General features: G+C 44.3%; 1 protein-coding gene and 1 long non-coding RNA gene across 5 annotated transcripts in view; one reads left to right on the top strand and one right to left on the bottom strand.

Moving 5' to 3' along the window:
* The window catches only part of PDIK1L (PDLIM1 interacting kinase 1 like), a 13,341-nt gene extending 5,493 nt beyond the window's left edge, over positions 1–7,848 (bottom strand). The window contains exons 1-2 of one of the 4 annotated variants that reach the window (XM_027060008.2): positions 7,707–7,848; positions 4,719–5,020 (exon numbers count right to left, since the gene is read on the bottom strand). In XM_027060008.2, the coding sequence (XP_026915809.1) occupies positions 4,719–5,003 (285 nt within the window). In that variant the 5' untranslated portion in view covers positions 5,004–5,020; positions 7,707–7,848. The other 3 variants (XM_027060006.2, XM_015075138.3, XM_015075139.3) reach the window with 3 other exon arrangements.
* LOC113599477 (uncharacterized) lies at positions 6,785–22,851 on the top strand. The gene is made up of 3 exons (XR_008293184.1): positions 6,785–7,115; positions 12,532–17,073; positions 18,637–22,851. It is a non-coding gene; the product is annotated as an uncharacterized LOC113599477 (long non-coding RNA).

The raw sequence follows: 22,851 nt of genomic DNA, 5'->3' as shown, positions 1-22,851 counted from the left end.
GCCACGATCTCATGGTTCATGAGTTTGAGCCCCGTGTCGGGCTCTGTGCTGACAGCTCAGAGCCTGGAGCCTGCATCAGATTCTGTGTCTCCCTCTCTCTCTGCCCTTCCCCCACTCATGCTCTGTCTCAGAAATAAATAAACATTAAAAAAAAAAGTCAAAGTTTCAGCAGCCACATCTGGGAGACTGCCAGCTGGGATATAAACATCCATTAGGAATTTCTATTCAATTAAATGGCCTGAAATAACTTTCTTGTTCACTGGGACATACACTATCAAATAATCTGTGATATTAAGAGAAAAATGATCAAGGAACACTAGTTGTTACAGAAATAAAGCCTTCCTGTAGCCACTGATAAAAATAAAGACTGACATTATTGCTTCATAAACTTCTACAGGCAGAACGCAAATACATTGGCAATCACTGGAGGCTTCTAAAACCAATTTATAAAAAAACATTTACATTTTGAAATAAAAATTCAAATCTGAGTTTGTAGATTTCTTTTATACAAGCTGAAAACCTAGAACAAATTGCTATTTCATTTGTTATGATTATCTAACTATAACTCTATTACCTTAAATTCAAGAATATTACTTCACTGAATATGAATTGTCATTCTAAAATATAGATACAGTGCTTTGAAAGCATTTGTCCCATAGTGTCCTTTTCAAACCCACTGAATAGAAGCTCAGTAGGGAAGATGAAGAGTTGTTAAAGAATGAATGAACTGGGGGGGCACCTGGGTGGCTCAGTCGGATGAGCCTCCGACTTTGGCTCAGGTCATGATCTCATGGCCTGTGAGTTCGAGCCCCGCGCTGGGCTCTGTGCTGACAGCTCAGAGCCTGGAGCCTGCTTCAGATTCTGTCTCCCTCTCTCTCTGCCCCTAACCCACTTGCATTCGGTCTCTCTCTCAAAAATAAGTAAATATTAAAAAAAAAAAATTTAAAAGAATGAATGAACTGCTAATTTTACGTTTAAGTCCACTAGTACGTCCTCTTGTCATTTTGGAGGGCAGAAGCAAAGAGCACCTTTTCATGCCATCTCCCCCAATGGCAAACAGCTGTAATTGCAACTGTCTGCAGATGTCTTTGGCATGCATTTTCTTTGTTGTATGTGTTTGCCAGTGAGCCAGAACAGTCTAGAAAGGTACAAATCACACAATTATTTACCAAGTGCACTATTACTAAATATGCTGAGATTAAAGACCAGCGTCATCACTCCTTCATTTCCTCTCTTCTGTCTTTACTCTCAAAATCAAACTTCCTAAATAGCTTTGAGCAATGCAGAGTCCTAAACCATTCAAAGAATGGTTTAGAATAAGGCCAGATAAGTAATGGTCAAAGTCCATTCAAAGAATGGTTTAGAATAAGGCCAGATAAGTAAATATTTTAGGCTTGATAAGCCACATAAGGTCTCTGTTTCATATTCTTTTTCATTTTTTTTTCTTTTTCTTAAAAACTCTTTAAAAATGTAAAAACTGGGGGCACCTGGGTGGCTCAGTCAGTTGTGTCTGACTTTGGCTCAGGTCATGATCTCATGGTTTGTGAGTTCAAGCCTTGCACCAGGCTCTCTGGGCTCTCTGCTGACAGCGAGGAGCTTCTTTGTCCCCCTCTCACTCTGCCCCTCCTCCCACACTCTTTCTTTCAAAAATAAATAAACATTAAAAAAAAAAAAACGCTAAAAATTAGGTGTGCCTGGTGGCTCCGTCCATTAAGTGCCTGACTTGATTTCAGCTCAGATCATGATCTCATAGTTCGTGGGACTGAGACCCATGTGAGGCTCTGCGCTGGCAGGGCGGAGCCTGCTTGGGATTCTGTCTCCCTAGCTCTCTGCACCTCCCCCGCTCACATTCTTTCTATCTCTCAAAATGAATAAACAAACTTAAAAAAAAAAGTAAAAACTATTTTTAGCATCTGGGCCATATAAAAACTAGCTGAGGGCTATAGTTTGAGGGTCACTGGTTGAGAGCTATAGAAGTACAGTGCCCAATCTGCTTATTTCCACGTGTAGAGGATGTCATCAGCCATAGGTTCTCTTGGCTCAAGTCCTTCAATAGCTTCCCTGATCTCTTAGGATACAATCTAAGCTCTTTAACATGGGCTATGGGATCCTCTAACCTTGCTGATATTTCCAGTCTCATCTAAAACAACTCTCCCAGTATAGTATAGCCTTATTATCTTCTTTCACTCCTTAGAATGTTTTGTACTTTTTGCTTTAAGATATTTGTACGTACAGTTCTTTCTGGCTGTGAAGTTTTCTCACTCACTCATCTGGCTAACTCCTCTTTATCTTTCATGTTTCCACTGTTTCAGTTGAAACAGTTCCTGTGTGTGTGTATGTATGCATATATATTTGAGAGACAGTGGGGGAGGGGCAGAGAGAGAAGGAGAGAGAGAGAATCCCAAGCAGGCTCCACACTGTCAGTGTAAAGCCTGACGTGTGACTCGAACCCACAAACCATGAGATAAGACCTGAGCTGAAGTCGGAGGCTTAACCAACTGAACCACCCAGGTATCCCTCAGTTGAAAGTTCATAATTCCTGAACCCCAGAATTATGTCAGGTTCTCTATCATATGCTCCTATATCATCCTGTACCTCTCATTCACGACACTTATTATAAGTTATACAGACTGGCCACTAAGTTCCTATGGTGAGACTACATCCTCTGTTAATTATTTGTTTTACATTTTCTTCTAGGTAAGGTTTTTAGCTATTAGGAACTGGTTTAATCTTTTAGAACAAGGAAAATACTTAGAAAAACACAGAGCAAAACAAAAATTCGTGTAAAGAATGGAGAAAACCAGGGATAGGGACTCTGTGGTCACATTATAGATTTAATTGTTTTTATCAGACGTAAATTTAGAGAAGGTATTTGCTAAATGTGTTGATCAATGTCTGGTGAACTAAATAAATCCATAGAAAAGACAATTTTAACAATGACCTACTATTGAGTACTTCCTATGTGCCAAATATTATACCTGCATCATCTCTAATTTTGACAACTCCCATGGAAGGTAAAAATTATTATTTCTATTTTACGTCTGAAGATACAGATGCTAGGAAGACATGAGCTATTTAGCCAAGGTCATACAGCTAGCAAAAGTGCTACAAGTCGAACACAGGTCTACCAAGCTTTCAAAGATGTAAGAGTACAAATAAAAAGGTGCTTTAGATTAAAAAAAAAAAAAAAAGCACTGAATCAAGTCTGGAAGTACTTTACATCTTAAAGCCTTGAAAGACCACCTAATGCCTAGCTACTATGAAGGTTGCTTGATCTGGATCAAGGATACCATCAGCAATAAGTCATTTATTTAAACGTCTTTGTATCTGTAGTCCAAGAGAGATTATATATCTTGGTCTCCAAAATTCAACGCAAAGTTCAGCAAGGTTCTATTCACTTTTAAGAGGGAATGTGGTGAGACTGTTTCTAATATCTCCTATCAGTGCAACGGACATAATAAGCACTTTTAGAAATGTAAATAATAAATCAAATAGAGGCTAAATAGTTGGGCTTTATAGTCACTGCCTTAAGAGGTTTCATGGCAGAGCATGCTAAACTACGATATAAATTAGGTTCTCAAGATTGATATTTGTTTACCATATGATGAAACCTGCAGGTTTCTAATTACACAGATTAATGTGTTTGTCTTCCTTGTTGTTCCTAGTCCAAAGGCTTTTGTTATTTTAAAATCATACTTCTGTACCCTGATGGTAAATTCTGAATTTAGACATACTCATAGAAAGTTATTTCTTTTTCCAAGAATGACTGGACTTAAGAAATTTTCGTCTGGCCTTTAACTACCTATGTTTTAAATACCTTTTCTATGCAGCAAGTATAGGCCTCCTAGAGATTTTGATCTATGTCAGAAGCCAACCTAAAAAAATCTAGCAAATCTTTTCTGTTTTCCTATGTTAATGCTTTCTCCAGGTCTACAAAAAAAGTAATTTGGAGGCAAGAGTAATTTGGAAGTTAAGGGAACACAAGTTTTAGCAGTCAGATAGTCTCCTATATTCAGCTTCCAATTCTGTCACTTGCTAGATAGGCGACTTTAATAAATTCATTATTTATTCTAAGCCTCAGTTTCTTCATTTGTAATGATGATAATAATAATACCACCTTCACAAGACTGTTCTGAGCAACTGCCTTTAAAGCACTTAGCACAGAACTGAGTAGGAACCCAAACATTAGCGATTAGCACTATTAATAACATTCAAGTGTTATGCCACATACCTCATGAAAATTAACTGGAGTTGCATGGTTAAGAAACCACGTAACCCTCTAAAACAGCAGAGGCTTTTGTTCAAACTACTGATTTATAAAGAAATGCCCAATTATCCATATGGGTACTGCTATTGATTGTGGAGTTTTCATTTCTTCTGTCTTCTGTTCCCCAAAAGATTGATTTCAAATAAATGAATTTATTAGACTCTGATCTCAATCACTTCTCTAGTTCCTACATTGCCCCATTCCCATGCAGATTGGCAAGTATCATGGCATAACAGGTGGCTTATGTTATTTTTAGGTATTTGCATCATAGGTTTAAATAAAACCTTGTTTTAAAGCAAACATCTACTCAGTTCTTGGCAGACCCCTATCTACTCCTAACTATATAAACACCTGCATTTAAAAGTACAAGTTTATCTGACGCTTTTATTTCTCTTTTTGCTGACCAATGCTATGTTCAAGTCACTTCTATTTCCCATTCAACCACACATACCTGTAAATAAAGGGAAGAATTAGAGCCATGGGACATTTTTTGCACCATCCCATCTTTTTGTAAGATGCATTCCTCCAAGTGAATCACATTTGGATGTTGGCTCTTGATACTGCTTAGGGCCCAGAACTCACGCAGGGCTAATTCAACATTTTCAGGTGCATGGCATCGAATCTTCTTCACTGCCACCCGTGCAGAGGTCTTTCTGATGACTGCTTCATACACAACACCGTAACTGCCTCGGCCTACCTCCCGTATTAGATCGTACTTTGGCTGGCTACTCACCATCTTCAAGGTCAAAGTTTCTGGAAAAATCAACAAAGTTTGCTCTGTTGAAATTAAGTATACTTACTGGCTTATATACCTTCTTATGTATGATTTAGTTATCTGTTTCACTGTTTGTACTGCTTGAAGGGTAACTGTTATAACTTAGGCAAATCTAAATATTTTAATAATAATAATAATAATAATAATAATAATAATAATAAATCAGCTAACACTTAGGTAGTACTTACCATGTATCAGGAACTGTTCCAAGCACTTTATAATATTAAATTCATTTAATCCTCACAACAATATTTTGAAGCAGACACTATTATGGTCATTTTATAGATGAGAAAACTAAAGCACAGTTTAAGCAACATGTCTAAGGTCAAACAGCTACCAACTGGTGGACCTGGGATTTGAAACCAGGTCATCTGGCTCTGACCCTCATAACTGTAACCACTACGTTATACTGCCTCTTACACAAACTGCTTCAAAATATTACTGTTAAAAACAAACCAAAAAATTTGTTTTTTCTTGATCAGTAAGTAAAAATGATAAACAATACTCCAGCTTCTCCTTAAAGCTGACACACACACACACAAGTTCACAAAAATGTCAAAACAAAAACAAAAAACCCCCACAGTTAGAAATACAAACACCTGGCTTGGGCTTAAGGACTGAAAGTGAACCACATTACATATAGAACTGAAAATGTGTAGTTGTTCTTTTTTTTTTTTTGTAGTAAACTGTCAAACTGTATATGTCCTTAATTTAATTTTATGTTATTTCCTCATTTCTTGCAAAATAAATGAAAAGAAAGTTTGTGGAGAAAAATGGTCTTTTAAAAATAAAGCGCCTGGGTGGCTGAATAGGTTGAGCAACAGATTCTTGACTTTGGCTCAGGTCATGATCCCAGAATCCTGGGATTGAGCCCTGCATCTGGCTCTGCGCTGAACATGCAGCCTACTAAAGATTCTCTTTCTCTTTCTCTCTCTCTCTCTCTCCCCCTCCCTCCCTCCCTCCCTCTGCCCCTTTCCCACCCAAGCTCGCGCTCTCTCAAAATAAATAAACTTAAAATAAAATAAAACAAGCTACTTGGAATATGGTTACCTTTCTGTTGTTGAGTTTGACAACAGCTATTTAGATCTAGACCATTTTTGCCACCAAAACCTTCTCCTCCATATGAAGGGGCTCTCTGGCAGAGATCTTTCAACTTGAAAAATCATTTAAAGGCAGAAGCAAAGGCCCTACCCAGAAATGCTCGCGAGTTGTATCAAGAAAGTTGAAAGCATGCCACCTCATTCTCCAAAAAATGTTGAGATTCTCACGAGCTTCGGGAACAAATCTCATTTGCAGCTGGCCACGATGCGCAAGAGATCGTGCAATCTTCATAGCGGACAGTTTGGGGGGTACAAGAAGCTACTGACTCTTGACCCTGAAAAACTGGGTCCAGCTACTCTAAGTCCATAGGGAAGATTTAATAAAGAAAATGAAAGCTTCTGAGATTACTTCTTCGTCCCACTTCCTCTAACTGGAACCCCCCCCCCCCCCGTTCAAATTCCTATTGCATTTCCTAGTGTCTGATTTCCTGCTACGGAATCCGTGCCCCAGGTCCACAGCAGCCTTTCTTTCCCGCTCTCCGTGGATCGCCCATTACTCTCCGTGTCAAAGTGGCTCGTGGCCTGCAGGCTGGCCCGTACCCCCACACGAAAGGGCACCCCAATAAGCGGGAGGGAGGGCGTGTATGAAATCCCTGGATGCGAACCTGAGCGGCCGGCCGGCCCTGCTAGCCCAGCGCCGGGCCGCCGGCCGGCCGGGCCCCACACCTGCCGGGCCCGGGAAGGGCCAGCCCTGGGCAGAGGTGTTGCCCGACGCGGCGGCTCAGCGCCCCGCTCATTGGCCGAGGATCAGGCCCTCCCCCTCCTCGGCGGCGTCCTGACCAAACCCGGAGGGGATCCTCCCGAGGCCCTTCACCCCGAGGAGCCAGTCCTGCAGCTGCCCTGACTCCTGGGGCTGGCGGCTGAGGCCCAGAGCCTGGGCAGGAGGCCAGGGGCAGAAAGGGAGGCCGCAGCCGGGGCCGGTGGCCTGAGGAGTGCGGGCCGGAGGCCTTCCCTAGGAGGATTCCGCTGACAGGTCTGTGACAGGCCTCCCGGGGAGGGAGGCGCATGCAGGGCTCTCGGCTCTGCAGCAGGGCCTCTCTGCCAGCCCTTAAGGGCCAGATTTACCTCAGGGTAGCCGCCGCCGCTTCTCCCTCTCACGGGCTCTGCAGGCCGCCATTATCGGGCAGCTCGCGCCTCAGCCGCGGCGGCCTCCAGTCAGAGACCGGCGCGCGCCCCCGTGGTGCGCGCGGACACACCCCCTTACGCCGTGCGGCCCCGCCCCCCCTCCGGCTTTCCGTAGCGCGAGCCGGGACGCCGAGCGCCATCCTTATTGGGCGCGCGCCCCGCGCTCCGCGGTCCTCCTCCCTCTCCCGAGGCTTTCAGGAGCCGGGAGTCGCCGAAGGTGTGCGCGCCCCGGAACGCACCACTAGTGCCCCTCCCCGCAGGGGTGGCCGGGTCCGGGAACGCGGAGGCCGCTGCACGCCGGGACTCGGTATCCGTAAAGCCGCAGCGGGCGCGCACGGCCCGCGGCCCCTGGGATGGTCTGCGGCAGCAGGTCCGGGCCTGGGGGTGCGCGCGCCCGGCGCAGCCTCCCCGCTCCCTCCCCGCCCCCCTTCCCACCTACCGAGCTGCGGGCAGGTGTGCGGGGGTCGCTGGGGCGGAACGCCTGGTGCATCTTCTTCGGCTCGGGCCTGGGGTGCCTGCGGGACGCGGAGCTCTTCGGCGGGCCCGCGGGGAGGCGCGGCCCGAGCTGGGAGGCCTGGCGTCCGCCCCGCCGGGAGGGAGGCTGCACCTTTTGTCAGAGTCACTGAGCCATGTTTGCGGACGGTGCAGTTGCCCAGGCGGCGGCGGCGCGGGACTGGGTGCGATCATCTGGGAGGACGCCGTCCCCTGCCCCGCCGGCGCGGTGGTATCTCCCTTAAAGAACCCGGCGCCTCATTGTTCCCGGGCCCCGGCCGCCGGGAGTCGGGGGCGCCCTGCCCGGCGCCGAGAGGAAGGGGAGGCGGTGCCGGCCCCTGGCGCCCTGCCCGGCGGCTGCCCCCGCGTGGAGTCCGGATCCAACCCGCGAGCGGCGACGGGCGGCGGTCCGAGGCAGCCGGGGCCGGGATGGACCGCGAAGACGGCTGTACTCTCGCGGCCAGACTGACAGCGGTCCGTCAGATCCCGGCCCTCAGTCGCCTGACAGCCAGCCCGGGACTGTCAGCGACTCAGAGGCTCGGACCAAACCATTATTCAGTTAGTTACACAGATCAGTAAGCATCCGCCAGAAACGTCCGTTCCTTGTTTGCCAATTTATTCTGCATCTACTATTTGTCAATAAAGTGGCTGTTCCTCCTCCCAGTGGTGCATTGGCACGATGTGCAAAGCATCCCTGTCACCAATCTCAAGGATCAACCACTTACCCATTTTATTTTCTGTCCTCTATTTATGGACCTTCTCCCGAGAGTCTGGGACTGGGTTAGGTCTTTAAATTAGCTTTACTAATCCTGACCAAACCTCACAAGGGCAGGCTTACTAATCCTGTTTTTACAGGTGAGGAAACAGACCTCTGCCTTATTTGACCAAATGGTGTGTTTTTGTGGGGTGTGTGTGCCTGCTTTGAATACCCACTCTCCTGGTGTAACTGCCTCCCGCACCCCCCCCCCCCCACCAACCCTGCCCCAAACCCAACAATACCTGGCTCTATAATCGGTTCAGACTTTTGTTTTAAGTACCATCTACCATTCTTTAGCTGTCTGCTGGGAATACTGACGCTAGCCAAGGCTGTTTCTGCCCTTGAAAGTAGAGGGAAACTATGGAAGGCCTTATTACCTGTGTGGGTAACTGATCAGAATCAGGAGAGGGGTATCTCTTCTGGTCAGAAGAGCCTTTTTCCTTTTGTTGTGTCAGTAAATACAGGAATCCCTCATCTGACGCTGACTGCAGAACAGACTTGAAATCCATCCCCAGAACCCCCAAAGATAGGCAGTGAGGTGAAATCAACGTGTTACGGAGGATGAAGCTTAAATAATTTGGGGTATCTCTTCAGGAAAAACATTACAGAATGGCTCCATGAACACACTGCTGAGACCTTGGAAAGTGTCTCTATAGGGGACTCAAGCTTAAGCTTCATTAGCTTCAGGGTAGATCTGCCTGGCTTATTAAGTTACAACATTATTTGTTTGCCCATAGGACTTTCACTAGACTGAGAGTTCCTGGGGACAGGAATCTTATCTATCTGTGATTCGTCTCTGAAGCCTCCTCTATCTGATATGGGACCAAAACACACCTGAGGATAGTACTACATTGCTTGTGAGGAGACAAAACAATGTAACTCATTAAGAAAATCTGGCAACACAAAGCCACTCTATGTATATATTTACTATTTCACCCAGCAATCCTAAGCCAAATCCTAAACTTCTTAGAATCAATCCTAGTGATACATTGGCAAAAATACAAAAAGCTGTATGCACAAGGCTATTATTCATTATGGCATTTTTTTATAGCAAAACACTGGAAACTGCTCACAGGTCAATAAAGAACTGGCTGAATAAATTACATTACATGCACAGGATAAAGTGCTAGGCAGCTATAAAAAGATATATGAAAGACTTCTTACATATACCAATAAACATACTAACCTGGAGTGATGTCGATATATATTGCTAGTGAAATAAAATGCACAATAGTGTTTAGATGCTATCTTCTGTATAAGTAATGGAGTGATATAAATTTACATTAATTGCTTATATTTACAAGTTAGACAATGGAAGAATAAACCCCAGTCTTCTAAAAATGGTTGCCTTTGTGAGATGGAGAGGGCAGGGATGGAAATGAGACTTCTGTGAATGTACTTTATGATACAGTGACTGTTTGGGAAACTTGTAAATGTTTTGCATATGTATAAAACAAAGTTAAGTAAAGAGAATAAAACACTCCACAAAAATAAAAAACAGATGGGAGCAAATGAGCCATTACATGTCAGACTGATGGCAAAACTACACGGAGAAAATCATTTCAAGTGGCTTTATGCGTATTTTGACTGTACTTCTCTAATGGGATATAATCGAAGGACAACTAGAACTGCATACAAATATTAAATTTCACTTACTAGTCTGGTTGTTAGTAGTAATATTGACACTGCTATTTTGAAACTATGATAGCTATTTAAAGATAAAGCCAATAAGCATGTTAATGTCATTAGGCATCAAGAATTTCAACATATGAGAAAAAGTTAAAAATATTAAACAAGCCTAGGATAATTTTAGATCTGAGTTAGATAGCAGAATGAACAAAGTACATATTGTCCTCTTAAAAAATGTTTTCTAGCTCTCTGCTGAAAAGGCCTAGAAACAATCACGAACACCCCTAATAACACCCCTAGTAACAAACACCCCTAATGCACCGATTTGATCTCCACATACCATTTTCCAGTTTCAAAAAAAGTAAAAAGTAAGCAAAGAGAATCAAGGCTCCTTAGATAAATGGCTGGTTCCAGATCTGGATCATCTCATGCCTGGAAGCCAGGAAGCCATCAAAGACTATTGGGGTCACGTAAGGATGACTGAGGAACCGATATGAAGGGGTCCCACTGGCCAAAGATGGAACAATTTCGGCATTAAAAGAACAATAATGACTTCAGTAGGTTAGAACACATACAATATATAAAAACCCATTAGTTAATAATAATGATACTTAAGGAAAACAGCATGTTTGTTACCCATGGAGTTTTATAGGGAGTCAACTAATTACTGTGAACATTGATAAAAGGAAATAATCAAACATTTTTTTTCTGGTCATTCCTCCGGTTATATTGTACGTAGGCAAATAGTAGGTAAAAGTTATTTTTTTGGTAGAAGAATTCCGACTAATAAATGCAAAAGAAACGATAGGATTAGAAAATCATGATTTTGCAAACCTTAGTGAAGTAATGAGTCTGGGTGAGGATCATGAAATGATGCTAAAACAATTGGATAAAAGGTGTTGGGGAATTTTGTAATGGAAAGCTTAGGCTGACAGTGCCTGAACCCAGTGATCAAACTTAACATCACCAGGATTCAGCACTCTCCAAGAAATATTGTTGCCTTAAAAAGCAAAAAAGAAGCTAAGTCTAATCAATCCAAGATCTAATTACCGGTTTACCAGAAATAAGGGAGATAGACAAATCAGCCATAATCAGCCAAACTCAAAATGTGGGACATTCTACTACACAAGTGACCTGGTTTTTGCAACAAATTCATGGTGTGAAATTTCAAAAGGAAGACAGAACGTTAAAGCATAAAAATCAAGATACTTGCCAAATGCAATAACCTTATTTGGATCCTGATTCAAGCGAGCTACTGTCAAAAGACATGTTTGGTACAATCAGGGAAATTTGAACATGGACTGATAGATTAAATTAAGGAATTATTGTCCTTTTTCGTTAGGTGCAATAATGGCATAGTGCCTGTGAAAATAAAAGCCTTTTTCAATTAGAATAGCACATGGATGTGTTACGGATAAAGTGTAATGAGGTCTGGGCTATGCTTTACAACCCCACAAGCAGTATAGCAAACAAAAAGAGGGAGGAAGATTGGTAAAATGTTGATAGTTGTTGAAACCTGGTGCTGGGTACATGGGGTCCACTATTCTACTTTGGTATATGTCTGAATTTTTCCATTATAACAAGTTAGACAACTATGCTCAAAAAATTAAATGACAGTTTTAGACAGGTGGGAACTTGGATGTAGCAATCCTGCCCCCTTGTGGCAGGTTCTATTAGTACGGCTGGTGCCCCAGCCTTTAAGGCAGGTCTGAATTCCCAGACGGGCCTAGAGCCACGTTGTAAAATCTCACAGGAACCCTGGGAAATGAGTAGTATTAGTACACCATTTCTAAGCTGAGAAAAGGGAGACTTAGAGGAACTCAGTAACTTAAGTTCCTAGGAAGTCATTGGTGGACCCAAGACTCCAGGTCCAAGTCCTATAAATTGCTGTGTTTCCAGACTTTACTTTTCCTATCTGAACAAAGGGGTCCCATGCAAAGAGGCAGGTGGAGATGCCCCTAATTACGATAGGTCCATAGGAAGCAAATCACTGGGGAGCAATTTTGCCTGTAAAATACAGATAAATATAAATAGGTACTATAAATGTAAATAAAATAGGTAATATTCATATTCCTCCCTGTGCCAGCACTGTGCAAACAGGACACTTTTACAACCGAGGAAGCAGTGGTTCTAAGAAGACAGAGTCACACAGCTAGGAAATATCTGAATTGGGACTTGAACCCTGGTCTGACTACAATGCCCATGTGTTTTTTAATTAATTTTTTGAGATATAGTTTGCATACAGTGGAACGCTTACATCTTAAGAGTATAACGATTGTGTTTTGAAGTTCAACTATTTTAACTATAGTATCCTGCTTGTCTCACTTTTAGCATGGATAGAAATATTAATTTTTTCATGGATAGTTTTTTTTTTTTTTCTACGTAGGAATGGGAGCCATGAAAGAGAAGAAAATGGTCAAGAAAGGAAGCTTGCATGGTAAGGTCAAAGTTCACAGTTCTGCCTAGAGCTGACCAGCCCTCTGATAACTTTTTTTTTTCCTTATAGGAGAGGGTGGCTCCTATTTTTATCTCCTGTCTTCTTTTAGAAGAATCTCCTCATGCCCTCTCAGCCAGTTAAACATACAATTAAGATCATACAATGGATCTCAAATGGGTCAGGTTGCCTTTCAGGGCCATTTGGCAGAATGTCTGGAGACATTTTGGTTATCACACTGGGAGGGTAGGTGCTGCTGACATCCAGTAGGTAGAGACCGAGGATGCTGCTACAATGCACAAGAGAGTCACCCACTGCAAAGAATGATCCTGCTTAAAATGTCAATAGTGTGGAAATCGAAGTAACAGCAGTAGACCAACTGTGCAAATGCAGCTTCAGGGCAAGTCTCAGTCTCCTTTCCCACCAGGCTGCTGGCCCTAAATTCCTCCTCTGCAGAAATTCTGGAGACATGACTGATGCTTTATCAGAGACATGGTACCCTCTGAACTCATCTCACCCTAGGCTAGTCACAAGGTGTTATCAACATACTACTAAATTATTAAGGATGACTAACCAGGCTTACTAGTGACTGGGGAACAGCTCCTATCTCGCCATAGCAGGGAGAATCACCATCCATGTTCTCTCCCCTCTCCTTCCCAGCCACATCTCTGCAGGGGGAGGCTGATGGAGAAACTCCTTTAAGGAGAGTGCCAGCTCTGGCACTAACATGCTTTGTGACCTTGAACAAGTCTCCCTGTTCCGTGCCTCAGTTTCTTCATTATACATAATGAGGGGACCAGCTCATCTCTACAGATCTTTCCAGCTCTGACATCTGATTCTTTAGTTCTACACCTCCACCAAGCAGATTGAAATGCTTATTTCTGATCCAGCCCCCAAACAAGTGATTTAGGGTACCAAGAAGGTCGTGGGCCAGGCACAACTTCAGCTGTTTTGTCTTTGGATGGGTCCTAGTTGTCTCCTCAGTGAGGACTGAGAACAGCTGGAGCAGCTAGTAGTTAAGACCAACCTCCCCATCCCCTGTCCTTGGTGCCAAGAGCTGCTGCTAGGCGGTGTCCCCATCTGATAGCCAATATGGTTGAGGAGGGCCACAAGACAAGGTCCCAAGAGCATCTCAAACTGAGGATTCATTCAGCTCCTCAGCAGATACTAAGATGTTGGAGCTTTGGCTGCCCCTGGCCTTTCTGGAAGTTGTGTTACAAGGGCAGAAACCCAATCAAACTGACTTAAAAGGAATAGTTGGCAGGTGTGCCTGAGAGGAACTGAGATGGGAATACCAGTTGTAGGAAAGGTTTGATCCAGCAGCTCACATATCACCAAAGACTCAGCTTTCTGTATGCTGCCTCCCACTTTGCCGACTACATCTTAAGGCCGGCTTCTCTGATGGGCCCAGGTGGTAGGCAGCAGTCCCAGGGGTTCAGCCTCAGGAGTTTGCCCCTGCAGGAAAGAGAAAGTCAGCCACTCCATTCCTCAACAACAGTCCTGAGATTGAGTCTTTGGATCTGATTGGCTCACTAAGGATTGTGGGCCTTCCTTGATCAAGCTCTGTGTCCTGGAGAATACGGTTTATTTACTGGTGGGGGCAGTTAGCAAATATCACTTCACAAACTCCTCCCAAAGAGTTAATCTGTGCCTGGCACATGGTGGGCACTTTCTTCATCCATAAGTCAACAGCTATTTAGTGAGCAACTACTATGTGCAAGAAATTATGCTAGATGCTGGTGAAAAGGCAGTGAACAAGAAGACAAGGTCCCTGCCCTCATAGCCTAGCCGGGGTGACAGACGCCCAAACAACCGAAGACAGTACAATGTCATTTAGTGCCACAGGAGGTTACATGAGCCCAGAGGAGAGACCCGAAATTGTTCTTACGTGAAAGGGATACAAGATCAGGGAAAGCTTTAAACAAGAAGTGACATTTAAATTGAGATTCAAGGGGGCACCTGGGTGGCTCAGTCGGTTAAGCATCCGACTTCAGCTCAAGTTATGATCTCATGGTTGGTGAGTTCAAACCTCTCGTTCGTTGGGCTCTGTGCTGACAGCTCAGAACCTGGAGCCTGCTTCAGATTCTCTGTTTCCCTTTCTTTCTGCTCCTCCCCTGCTCACACTCTGTCTCTCTCAAAAATTAAACATTTAAAAAATTTTTAAAAAGAGTCTTTTGTGTTTTGTCCTGCTCTGTTTTTATATTACTTTTGCTTTCCTTTCCTTATGTTCATCTGTTTTGTATCTTAAATTTCTCATATGAGTGAAGTCATATATTTGTCTTTCTCTGACTAATTTCGCTTAGCCTGATACCCTCCAGTTCCATCCACGTAGTTGCAAGTGGCAAGATTTCATTCTTTTTGGTTGCCGAATAATACTCCATTGTATATATATACCACATCTTCTTTATCCATTCATCCATCGATGGACGTTTGGGCTCTTTCCATACTTTGGCTATTGTTGATAGTGCTGCTATAAACATGGGGGTGTATGTGCCCCTTCGAAACAGCACAACTGTCTCCCTTGGATAAATGCCTAGTAGTGCAATTGCTGGGTCATAGGGTAGTTCTATTTTTAATTTTTTGAGGAACTTCCATACTGTTTTCCAAAGTGGCTGCACCAGTTTGCATTCCCACCAACAACGCAAAGGAGATCCTCTTTCTCTCCCTCCTCGCCAACATCTGCTGTTGCCTGAATTGTTAATGTTAGCTGTTCTGACAGGTGTGAGGTGGTATCTCATTGTGGCTTTGATTTATGTTTCCCTGATGATGAGTGAGGTTGAACATTTTTTCATGTGTCGATTGGCCATCTGGATGTCTTTGGAGAAGTGTCTATTCATGTCTTTTGTCGATTTCTTCACTGGATTATTTGTTTTTTGGGGTGTTGAGTTTGCTAAGTTCTTTATAGATTTTGGATACTAACCCTTTATCTGAGATGTCATTTGCAAATATCTTCTCCCATTCCATTGGTTGCCTTTTGGTTTTGTTGATTGCTTCCTTCACTGTGCAGAAGCTTTTTATTTTGATGAAGTCCCGATAGTTCATTTTTGCTTTTGTTTCCCTTGCCTCTGGAGACGTGTGGAGTAAGAAGTTGCTGTGGCTGAGGTCAAAGAGGTTTTTGCCTGCTTTCTCCTCTGGGATTTTGATGGCTTCCTGTCTTACGTTTAGGTCTTTCATCTATTTTGAGTTTGTTTTTGTGTCTGGTGTAAGAAAGTGGTCCAGGTTCGTTCTTCTGCATGTCGCTGTCCAGTTTTCTCAACACCACTTGCTGAAGAGACTGTCTTTATTCCACTGATATTCTTTCCTGCTTTGTCGAAGATTAGTTGGCCATACGTTTGAGGGTTCCTGTTCCTGTTTCTTAATAGGGCCCAACCCCAGTTGAAGGGGGCAGAGGTGTGCTGATCAGCCTTAAACGTCCAACATGAGGCAGGAGCCAGATCCTGCAGGGTCCGGTAGACCCTGTTATGGATCTTGAGATAAAAGTGAGTCATCGAAGTTGTTTTTTTAAATTGTGGTAAAATATATATAACATAAAGTTGACTTTTTTTTGTTTTTAACCTTAAGTAAGTCTCCACATCCAGCATGGGGCTTGAACTGACGACCCTGAGATCAAGAGTCACATGCTCCACTGAATGAGCCAGCCAGGTGCCCCAAAGTTGATCATTTTTAAGGGTACAGTTCAGTGTTAAGTACATTCACAGTGTGGCACAGCCATCACCATCCATCTCCAGAACTCCTTCATCTTCCGAAACTGAACCTCTGTCCCCGTTAAGCACTAACTCCCCATCCCCTCTCCTTCTCAGCCTCTGGCAACTGCCATCCTACTTTCTGTCTCTATGAACTTGCCTGTTCCAGGTAACTCATAAAAACACTGTATGATATTTAAGCGTATTTGTCCTTTTGTGTCTGCCTTCTTTCACTTAGCATAATGCCTTCAATTCATGCATCAAGCGTCAGCATTTCTTCGTGTTAAGGCTGAATAATCTTCCATTGTATGTACACACCACATTTTGCTTACCCATTCATCCTTCCATCACCGACGGGGTTTAAGTAGAGATTTTAAACATGATCAGATTTGCAGTTTAAAAGATCACTTAGCTGCCAGGTGGAGGTTGGACCAAGGGTGGCGGAGGAACGGCGGGAAGTTGGCTGCAAAGGTCTAGGCCAGAGGCGATGGGTGGTGGCGTAGATGAGGCTGTGACCAGGAAAGAGGGGACAATTAGACTGAAGGGCAGGTGGGAGATTGTACAGGATCTGGGGTTTGGAAATTTGGCATGAGAAGGAGGAATTGTCAAAGAATGTGGGGCTGACCTCAGTTTTCCTTAAGGACCCAGATCTGAGGGAGTCCGCTGAGCTGAAGATAAGATGTCCTCTCCTCACATGTCAGAGCTTCCTTCTCACCAGCCCTACCTTCTGGGGAACACAGACTGAGCCACCGAGAAACTTTCTCATAAGCTGGCTTTCCCTGTGGCCTTCTAACAGAGAGAGGGCACGCCAGTATGCACATTCTTGTTTCCCTGACTGTTCAATGTATCTTGGTAAATTCCTAGATTGATATCTGCTTTAGTGATTGAATCTGCCTCTGCCGCTTGGTTTTTGTTAATCCATCGGTGAAAGATGAATTCCCTTTCAGTGTGCTTCGAGAAGTCATGGTTCTGATGTGGTAAAGCTCAGCCCCAAACTCAGGACCAAGAGAGATCCTGCCTAGTGAGCCTTTCTCATGCCCGTCAGACCTCTGTCGCACTGTATTATATGCCGGGAATTCTTAAAATTCTAGGCGATTCTAGCCAAGAAGGCAGGTGCCTGAGCTGCACTCTGGTTATGCTGTGTGGTTGTAGCTTGCTCCTCCCACTGCTGGTGGGACCCTACAACATTCTAGGGAAGCAACCTGTCAATGTTTACTAAGTACCCTTTCAAAAATCAATCCCATTTCTGAGAGTCTAGGCTAAGGAGGTAATTGAAAATGTGACAGTCCCTGTAGCATTACTGATAACAGTGAGAAACTGAAAGCAAAAAATGTGTCCAACAATATATCGATAGGATGGGATATTCTGCAGCCATTAGAAAGTAGGCATTCCCAAAAGAGTAGGTCCTCTTCTTAAACAGGTGAGACTAATCTTTGTGGAAGTGGGGTGGTTATTGATGGGGAAGGTGAAGGAGTCTTCTAGGGTGATGGAAATGTTCTGGATCTTAACCTGGGTGATGGTGACGTGGATGAGTACATATGTAAAAATTCCTTGAACTCTGCATTTCCTGTTTGTGTTCTCTGTTTGTGTGATGAGACCTCGATGGAAAAGAATGAGTTCTGAAGGCAATGCCCGCTAGAATGTAAGCTCCTAGAGGGGATGGCTTTGTCTGTTCCCGCTGGTGGCCGTGTGCCCAGAGCCCAGAGCCACGCTCAGCACGGACCAGGCCCTCAGTTCAATCCTATTGGACGATTATAGAAAACGTTTGGGATAACACGTTAAATGAAAAACAAGTCCCAAGGCTGCACGGCTTTTCAGTACGCTGTGACTGTCGAGTTGTAAAAATGATGGACAGGAGAATAATCGGAAGGAAATGGAGTAAATGTGGTTGTGTTGAATGGTGCAGTATGGGAGAGGAGTTTTTAAAGTTTCCTTGATGAACGTCTCCTTTCCCTTCTATTATTCTGCACGGAACATCGCTTAGAAATAGCCGATGATGGAGTCTAACACTGATTGAGCGCTTATTCTGTGCCAGGCTTTTTTTTTTTTTTTTTTTAATTTTTTTTTTAACATTTTATTTATTTTTGAGAGAGGGAGAGACAGAGCATGAACAGGGGAGGGTCAGAGAGAGGGAGACACAGAATCTGAAACAGGCTCCAGGCTCTGAGCTGTCAGCACAGAGCCCAACGCGGGGCTCGAACTCACGGACCGCGAGATCATGACCTGAGCCGAAGTCGCCGCTTAACCGACTGAACCACCCAGGCGCCCCTGTGCCAGGCTTTTTAAGCTTGCAGAAATGTACCCTTTACTTTTATTAACTAGGCTGATTTTCACAACAACCCTATGGACGTGGGCGTTTCTCCCTGTTTTACAGACAGGGGAACAGAGGCACAGAGCAGTTCAAGAACCTTACCGAAGCTACACAGCCCTAAATGGCAGACCTGGAAGGGAGGCCCAGCAGTCTGGCGGTAAGTGGTTAAGCGACCACTGTGCCACGCCGCCCCTCGAAAGCTAATGCCAAGCGCCTAGATTTGAGGCCTTTGTGACTACGAGCCCAGGGACAAATGGGCCTCTTTGCTTTCCTGTCCCTGTGATTGACTGTCTCTCCCAAATAGTCAAACACCTCAAAGGAGTGAAGAGATGTGTGAGGGAGGGAGAACCAGAACGGCAAGAGAAGAGGTGAGCAGAGGGGTAATCACAGGCCTGGTTTCCCTGTCACCCGCCTCCCCACACCAGAAGCCCGGGGAGAGCATCTCCTCTCCCAGGCTGGCTCTGGCCCTGCCCCTCGGACGAACAGGCCCTGTCCTGCCTGGAAGCTCATCCCTTCCCATCCCCGGTACGAGTCAGCTCTGCTCCTGGAGGTTAAGGGGACGGGGCCACCGTGTTTACCAGGACTCGAGCAGGACACACGTCTTTGGCTCCGTCACCCACAGGAGCGCTTGCTGCTGTTGGCAGACGGTTTTGAGTCCCTGCCCGGCTGCTCCCTGCTGTGAGGCCTGGGGCAACTTACTTGACCTCTCACCAGCCTCAATTTCTCTGTATATTAAGTGGAGGTACTAAAAGTACAGGTAGGGATTGAACGCAACAGTGTGGGTGATGCATTTGGCACTGTGGCCCTCAAAGCAGGGTAACTGGTATGTCATTATCATCATCATCATCATCATCATCATCATCATCATCATCATCCTGCCACCCTCATCCTCTTCAGGGTCATGGGAGGCTTGGAGAGATGGGCTGAAAGGCATTCAGAGTCTTGGCTGCCAGGATGCCTTTCTAATCAGCACCAACGTCAGACTCCAGCTATTAATACCCAGCCAGCCCCACCAGTCCGTAGATTTAGCGTTCCAAAGAGGAGGTACAGAGGTGGAGAGGGCGGGTCTGGGGAACAGGTGGCTGAGGACTGGAGAAGGAGCCCTTTCTCTGTGGGAACAACCCTTCCCAGCCTCGCAGGCCGACTTGGCCTGTCCCCCAGACACCCTCCACCTGTGGTCTAGGGTCTGGGAAGGTGTGAAATTCCTGCCTGAAGCTGAGCTGCAGGCAGTCAGACTGTCAGTCCCCTAAGGGCACAGCACTGTCCTTCCAGGAATCCAATGTCCCGAGTGAGCAGGGCCCCCCACTTGGGCCTCCAGAAAAGACAAACCAGCTCATGGCAGTGTGGAACGTGAGGGCGGAGAGAGCCCCCGGAGCTCCCAATCTCTCCTCCTGACTTAGAGCACAGCCTCCCATACACAGCTGGGTGACGGGGCAGATGGATGCGCCCCAGCCTTAGTTTCCTCCTGTTCCCTGGGAATAATCATTTTCAACCCTTTCGCACCATAGAAACATTTTCACTCGGCTGTGGAAAGAACAAATGGAATGATTCACCTGGAGCACGGGGCTCAGTGCGCAGTAAGTGTGCGGTGAAGAGAGGCTGTTGGGAGCCCAGTTTCTTCATCTTATACATGACTTCTCGTTCCTTCCTGCATGAGCGGCGGCAGACTCAAGGAGCAAAGATCTTCCGGGAATTTCCCAGTCCCCCACCGGAGCTAAGAATTCTATCCATGAATGTTTCTTTGTTTTCTTATACTGATTAAAAAAAAATTTTTTTTTAATGTTTTATTTATTCTTGAGGGAAAGAGAGACAGAGTATGAGCGGGGACGGGGCACAGAGAGAGGGAGACACATAATCCAAAGCAGGCTCCAGGCTCTGAGCCATCAGCCCAGAGCCCGACGCGGGACTCGAACTCATGAATCATGAGATCATGACCTGAGCCGAAGTCGGACGCTCAACCGACTGAGCCATGCAGGCGCCCCTCTTATACTGATTTTTGAAAAATGAATAACCTATTTTTCATTTTTTAATGTGTATTTATTTTGAGAGAGAGAGAGAGACAGAGAGAGAGAGCGTGAGCAGGGTAGAGGCAGAGAGAGGGAGAGAGAATCCCGAACAGGTGCCACACTGTCAGCAGAGCCCGATGTGGGGCTTGGCCCCACTAACGGTGAGATCATGACCTGAGCCGAAATCGAGAGCCAGATGCTTAAATGACTGAGCCACCCAGGCACCCCTAATAACCTATTTTAAAAACATTATTTATTTATTAAAATTGTTTTCAATGTTTATTATTTAATTTCAAGTGAGAGAGAGAGAGAGAGACAGAGAGAGAGAGAGAGAGAGACAGAATGCGAATGGGGGAGGATTATAGAGAGGGAGGGAGACACAGCATCTGAAGCAGGCTCCAGGCTCCAAGCTGTCAGCACAGAACCTGAAGATGCAGGGCTGGAACTCATGAACTGTGAGATCATGACCTGAGCCGAAGTCAGATGCTTAAGTGACTGAGCCACCCAGGCACCCCAATAACCTATTTTTTAGAGCAGTTTTACATTCACAGCAAAATTGAGCAGAAGGTGCAGACAGTCCCCATATATCCCCTGTCTCCCCCATCAATATCCACCACCATCAACATGATGCACCAGTGTGGCATATTTTTACAATCAATGAACCCGCTTTGACATGTCATTATTACCCAAAGTCCTTAGCTCACATTACAGTTCACTCTTAGCATGTAAGAGTTTCTATAAATGTATATGACATGTATCTACCATTATAGTATTATACAGAATATTTTTACTGCCCTAAAAATTCCATATGCTTCACTTATTCATCTCTCCCTTTCCCCAAACCCCTGGAAACCACTGAACTTTTTACTGTCTCCATATTGCCTTCTTCAGGATGTCATAAGGTTGGAATCACATAATATATAGTCTTTTCAGATTGGTTTCTTTCACTTAGTAATATAATATGCCTTTAAATTTCTTCCATGTCTTTATGAGTGGCTTGATAGCTCGCTCTCTCTCTCTCTCTCTCTCTCTCTCTCTCTCACTCTCTCTCTCTCTTTGTGCTGAATAATATTCCACTGTATGGTTGTACCATAGTTTATTTATCCATTCACTTGCTGGAGGACATTTGGTTGCTTTCAAGTTTTGGCAATTATGAGTAAAGCCTCTATAAATATTTACATGCAGGTTTTTGTGTGGGCATAAGTTTTCAACTCATTTGGGCACATACTGAGGAACCTGATTCCTGTATCTTCTGGTAAGAGTATGTTGAGTTTTATAAGAAATTGCCAAACTGGGTTCCAAAGTGGCTGTGCCATTTTACCTCCCCCCAGAATGAATGAGAGTTCCTGTTTCTCCACATCCTTGCCAGCATTTGGTGATGTCAGTGTTTTGAATTTGGGTCATTCTAATGGACGTGTCATGGTATCTCATTTTTGTTTTAATTTTCAATTCCCTAATGACATATGATGTTGAGCATCTTTTCATATGCTTATTTGCCATCCATATGTCTTCTTTGGTGAGCTCTTCAGATCTTCTGTCCGTGTTTTAATTGAGTTGTTCATTTTCTTATTGTTGACTTTTAAGCGTTCTTTGCAGACGTTGGGTCACGGTTCTTTATCAAACATGTCTTTTGCAAATATTTCCTCCCATCCATGGCTTGTTTTCTCATTCTCTGGATTGATTTTTATTACTGATTCTGTTTTTTTATTCTTGCGATTGAAAAAAAAGTATTCTTATAAGTATGTGTTACATGAATAGAATGTAGCTTGGTTTTGCCAGTGCCTTCCTTCATCTATGAAGGACCCCACTTTTGTCAGATGTACCAGGCAGTCTGCATGTTCAGTATTGTGGCCCAGAGAGGGAGCGTAACTTGCTTGAGATCGCACAGCATGTTTGCTAAGATGATATATCCCTCTCATGTGCTTAGCCTTCCCAGTAATCAGAGAACTGTCTTCTTTGGTCTGTGTGAGACTCCTGGAATGCTGCTTCTTTTTTCTTAACTTTAAACGAATTAGGTAGACCGTCAGGTGACAATAGCAGGTATTTTTCATAAAGGAAAAAAGAAATTAAAAAGGCCTCATCATCATGCCACCTCAATAAATCTTTTTCACTTTTCTGACAGTTTTGTCCGTCCGTCTAGCAAAGGCTGGGACGAGGTGTGCACAAAACTGTCATAGTGATCATCGTGGTTTCTTCTTTTTTATGTTACCTTTTCCCAGGTTTTAGTTTGCAAAATGATATTTGAGAATGGCTGCTTAATATATTTTTTAAC

The sequence above is a fragment of the Acinonyx jubatus genome, chromosome C1 (assembly GCF_027475565.1).
Source record: "Acinonyx jubatus isolate Ajub_Pintada_27869175 chromosome C1, VMU_Ajub_asm_v1.0, whole genome shotgun sequence".
Taxonomy (NCBI): Eukaryota; Metazoa; Chordata; class Mammalia; order Carnivora; family Felidae; genus Acinonyx; species Acinonyx jubatus.
This window is presented reverse-complemented; position numbering and strand designations above follow the sequence as displayed.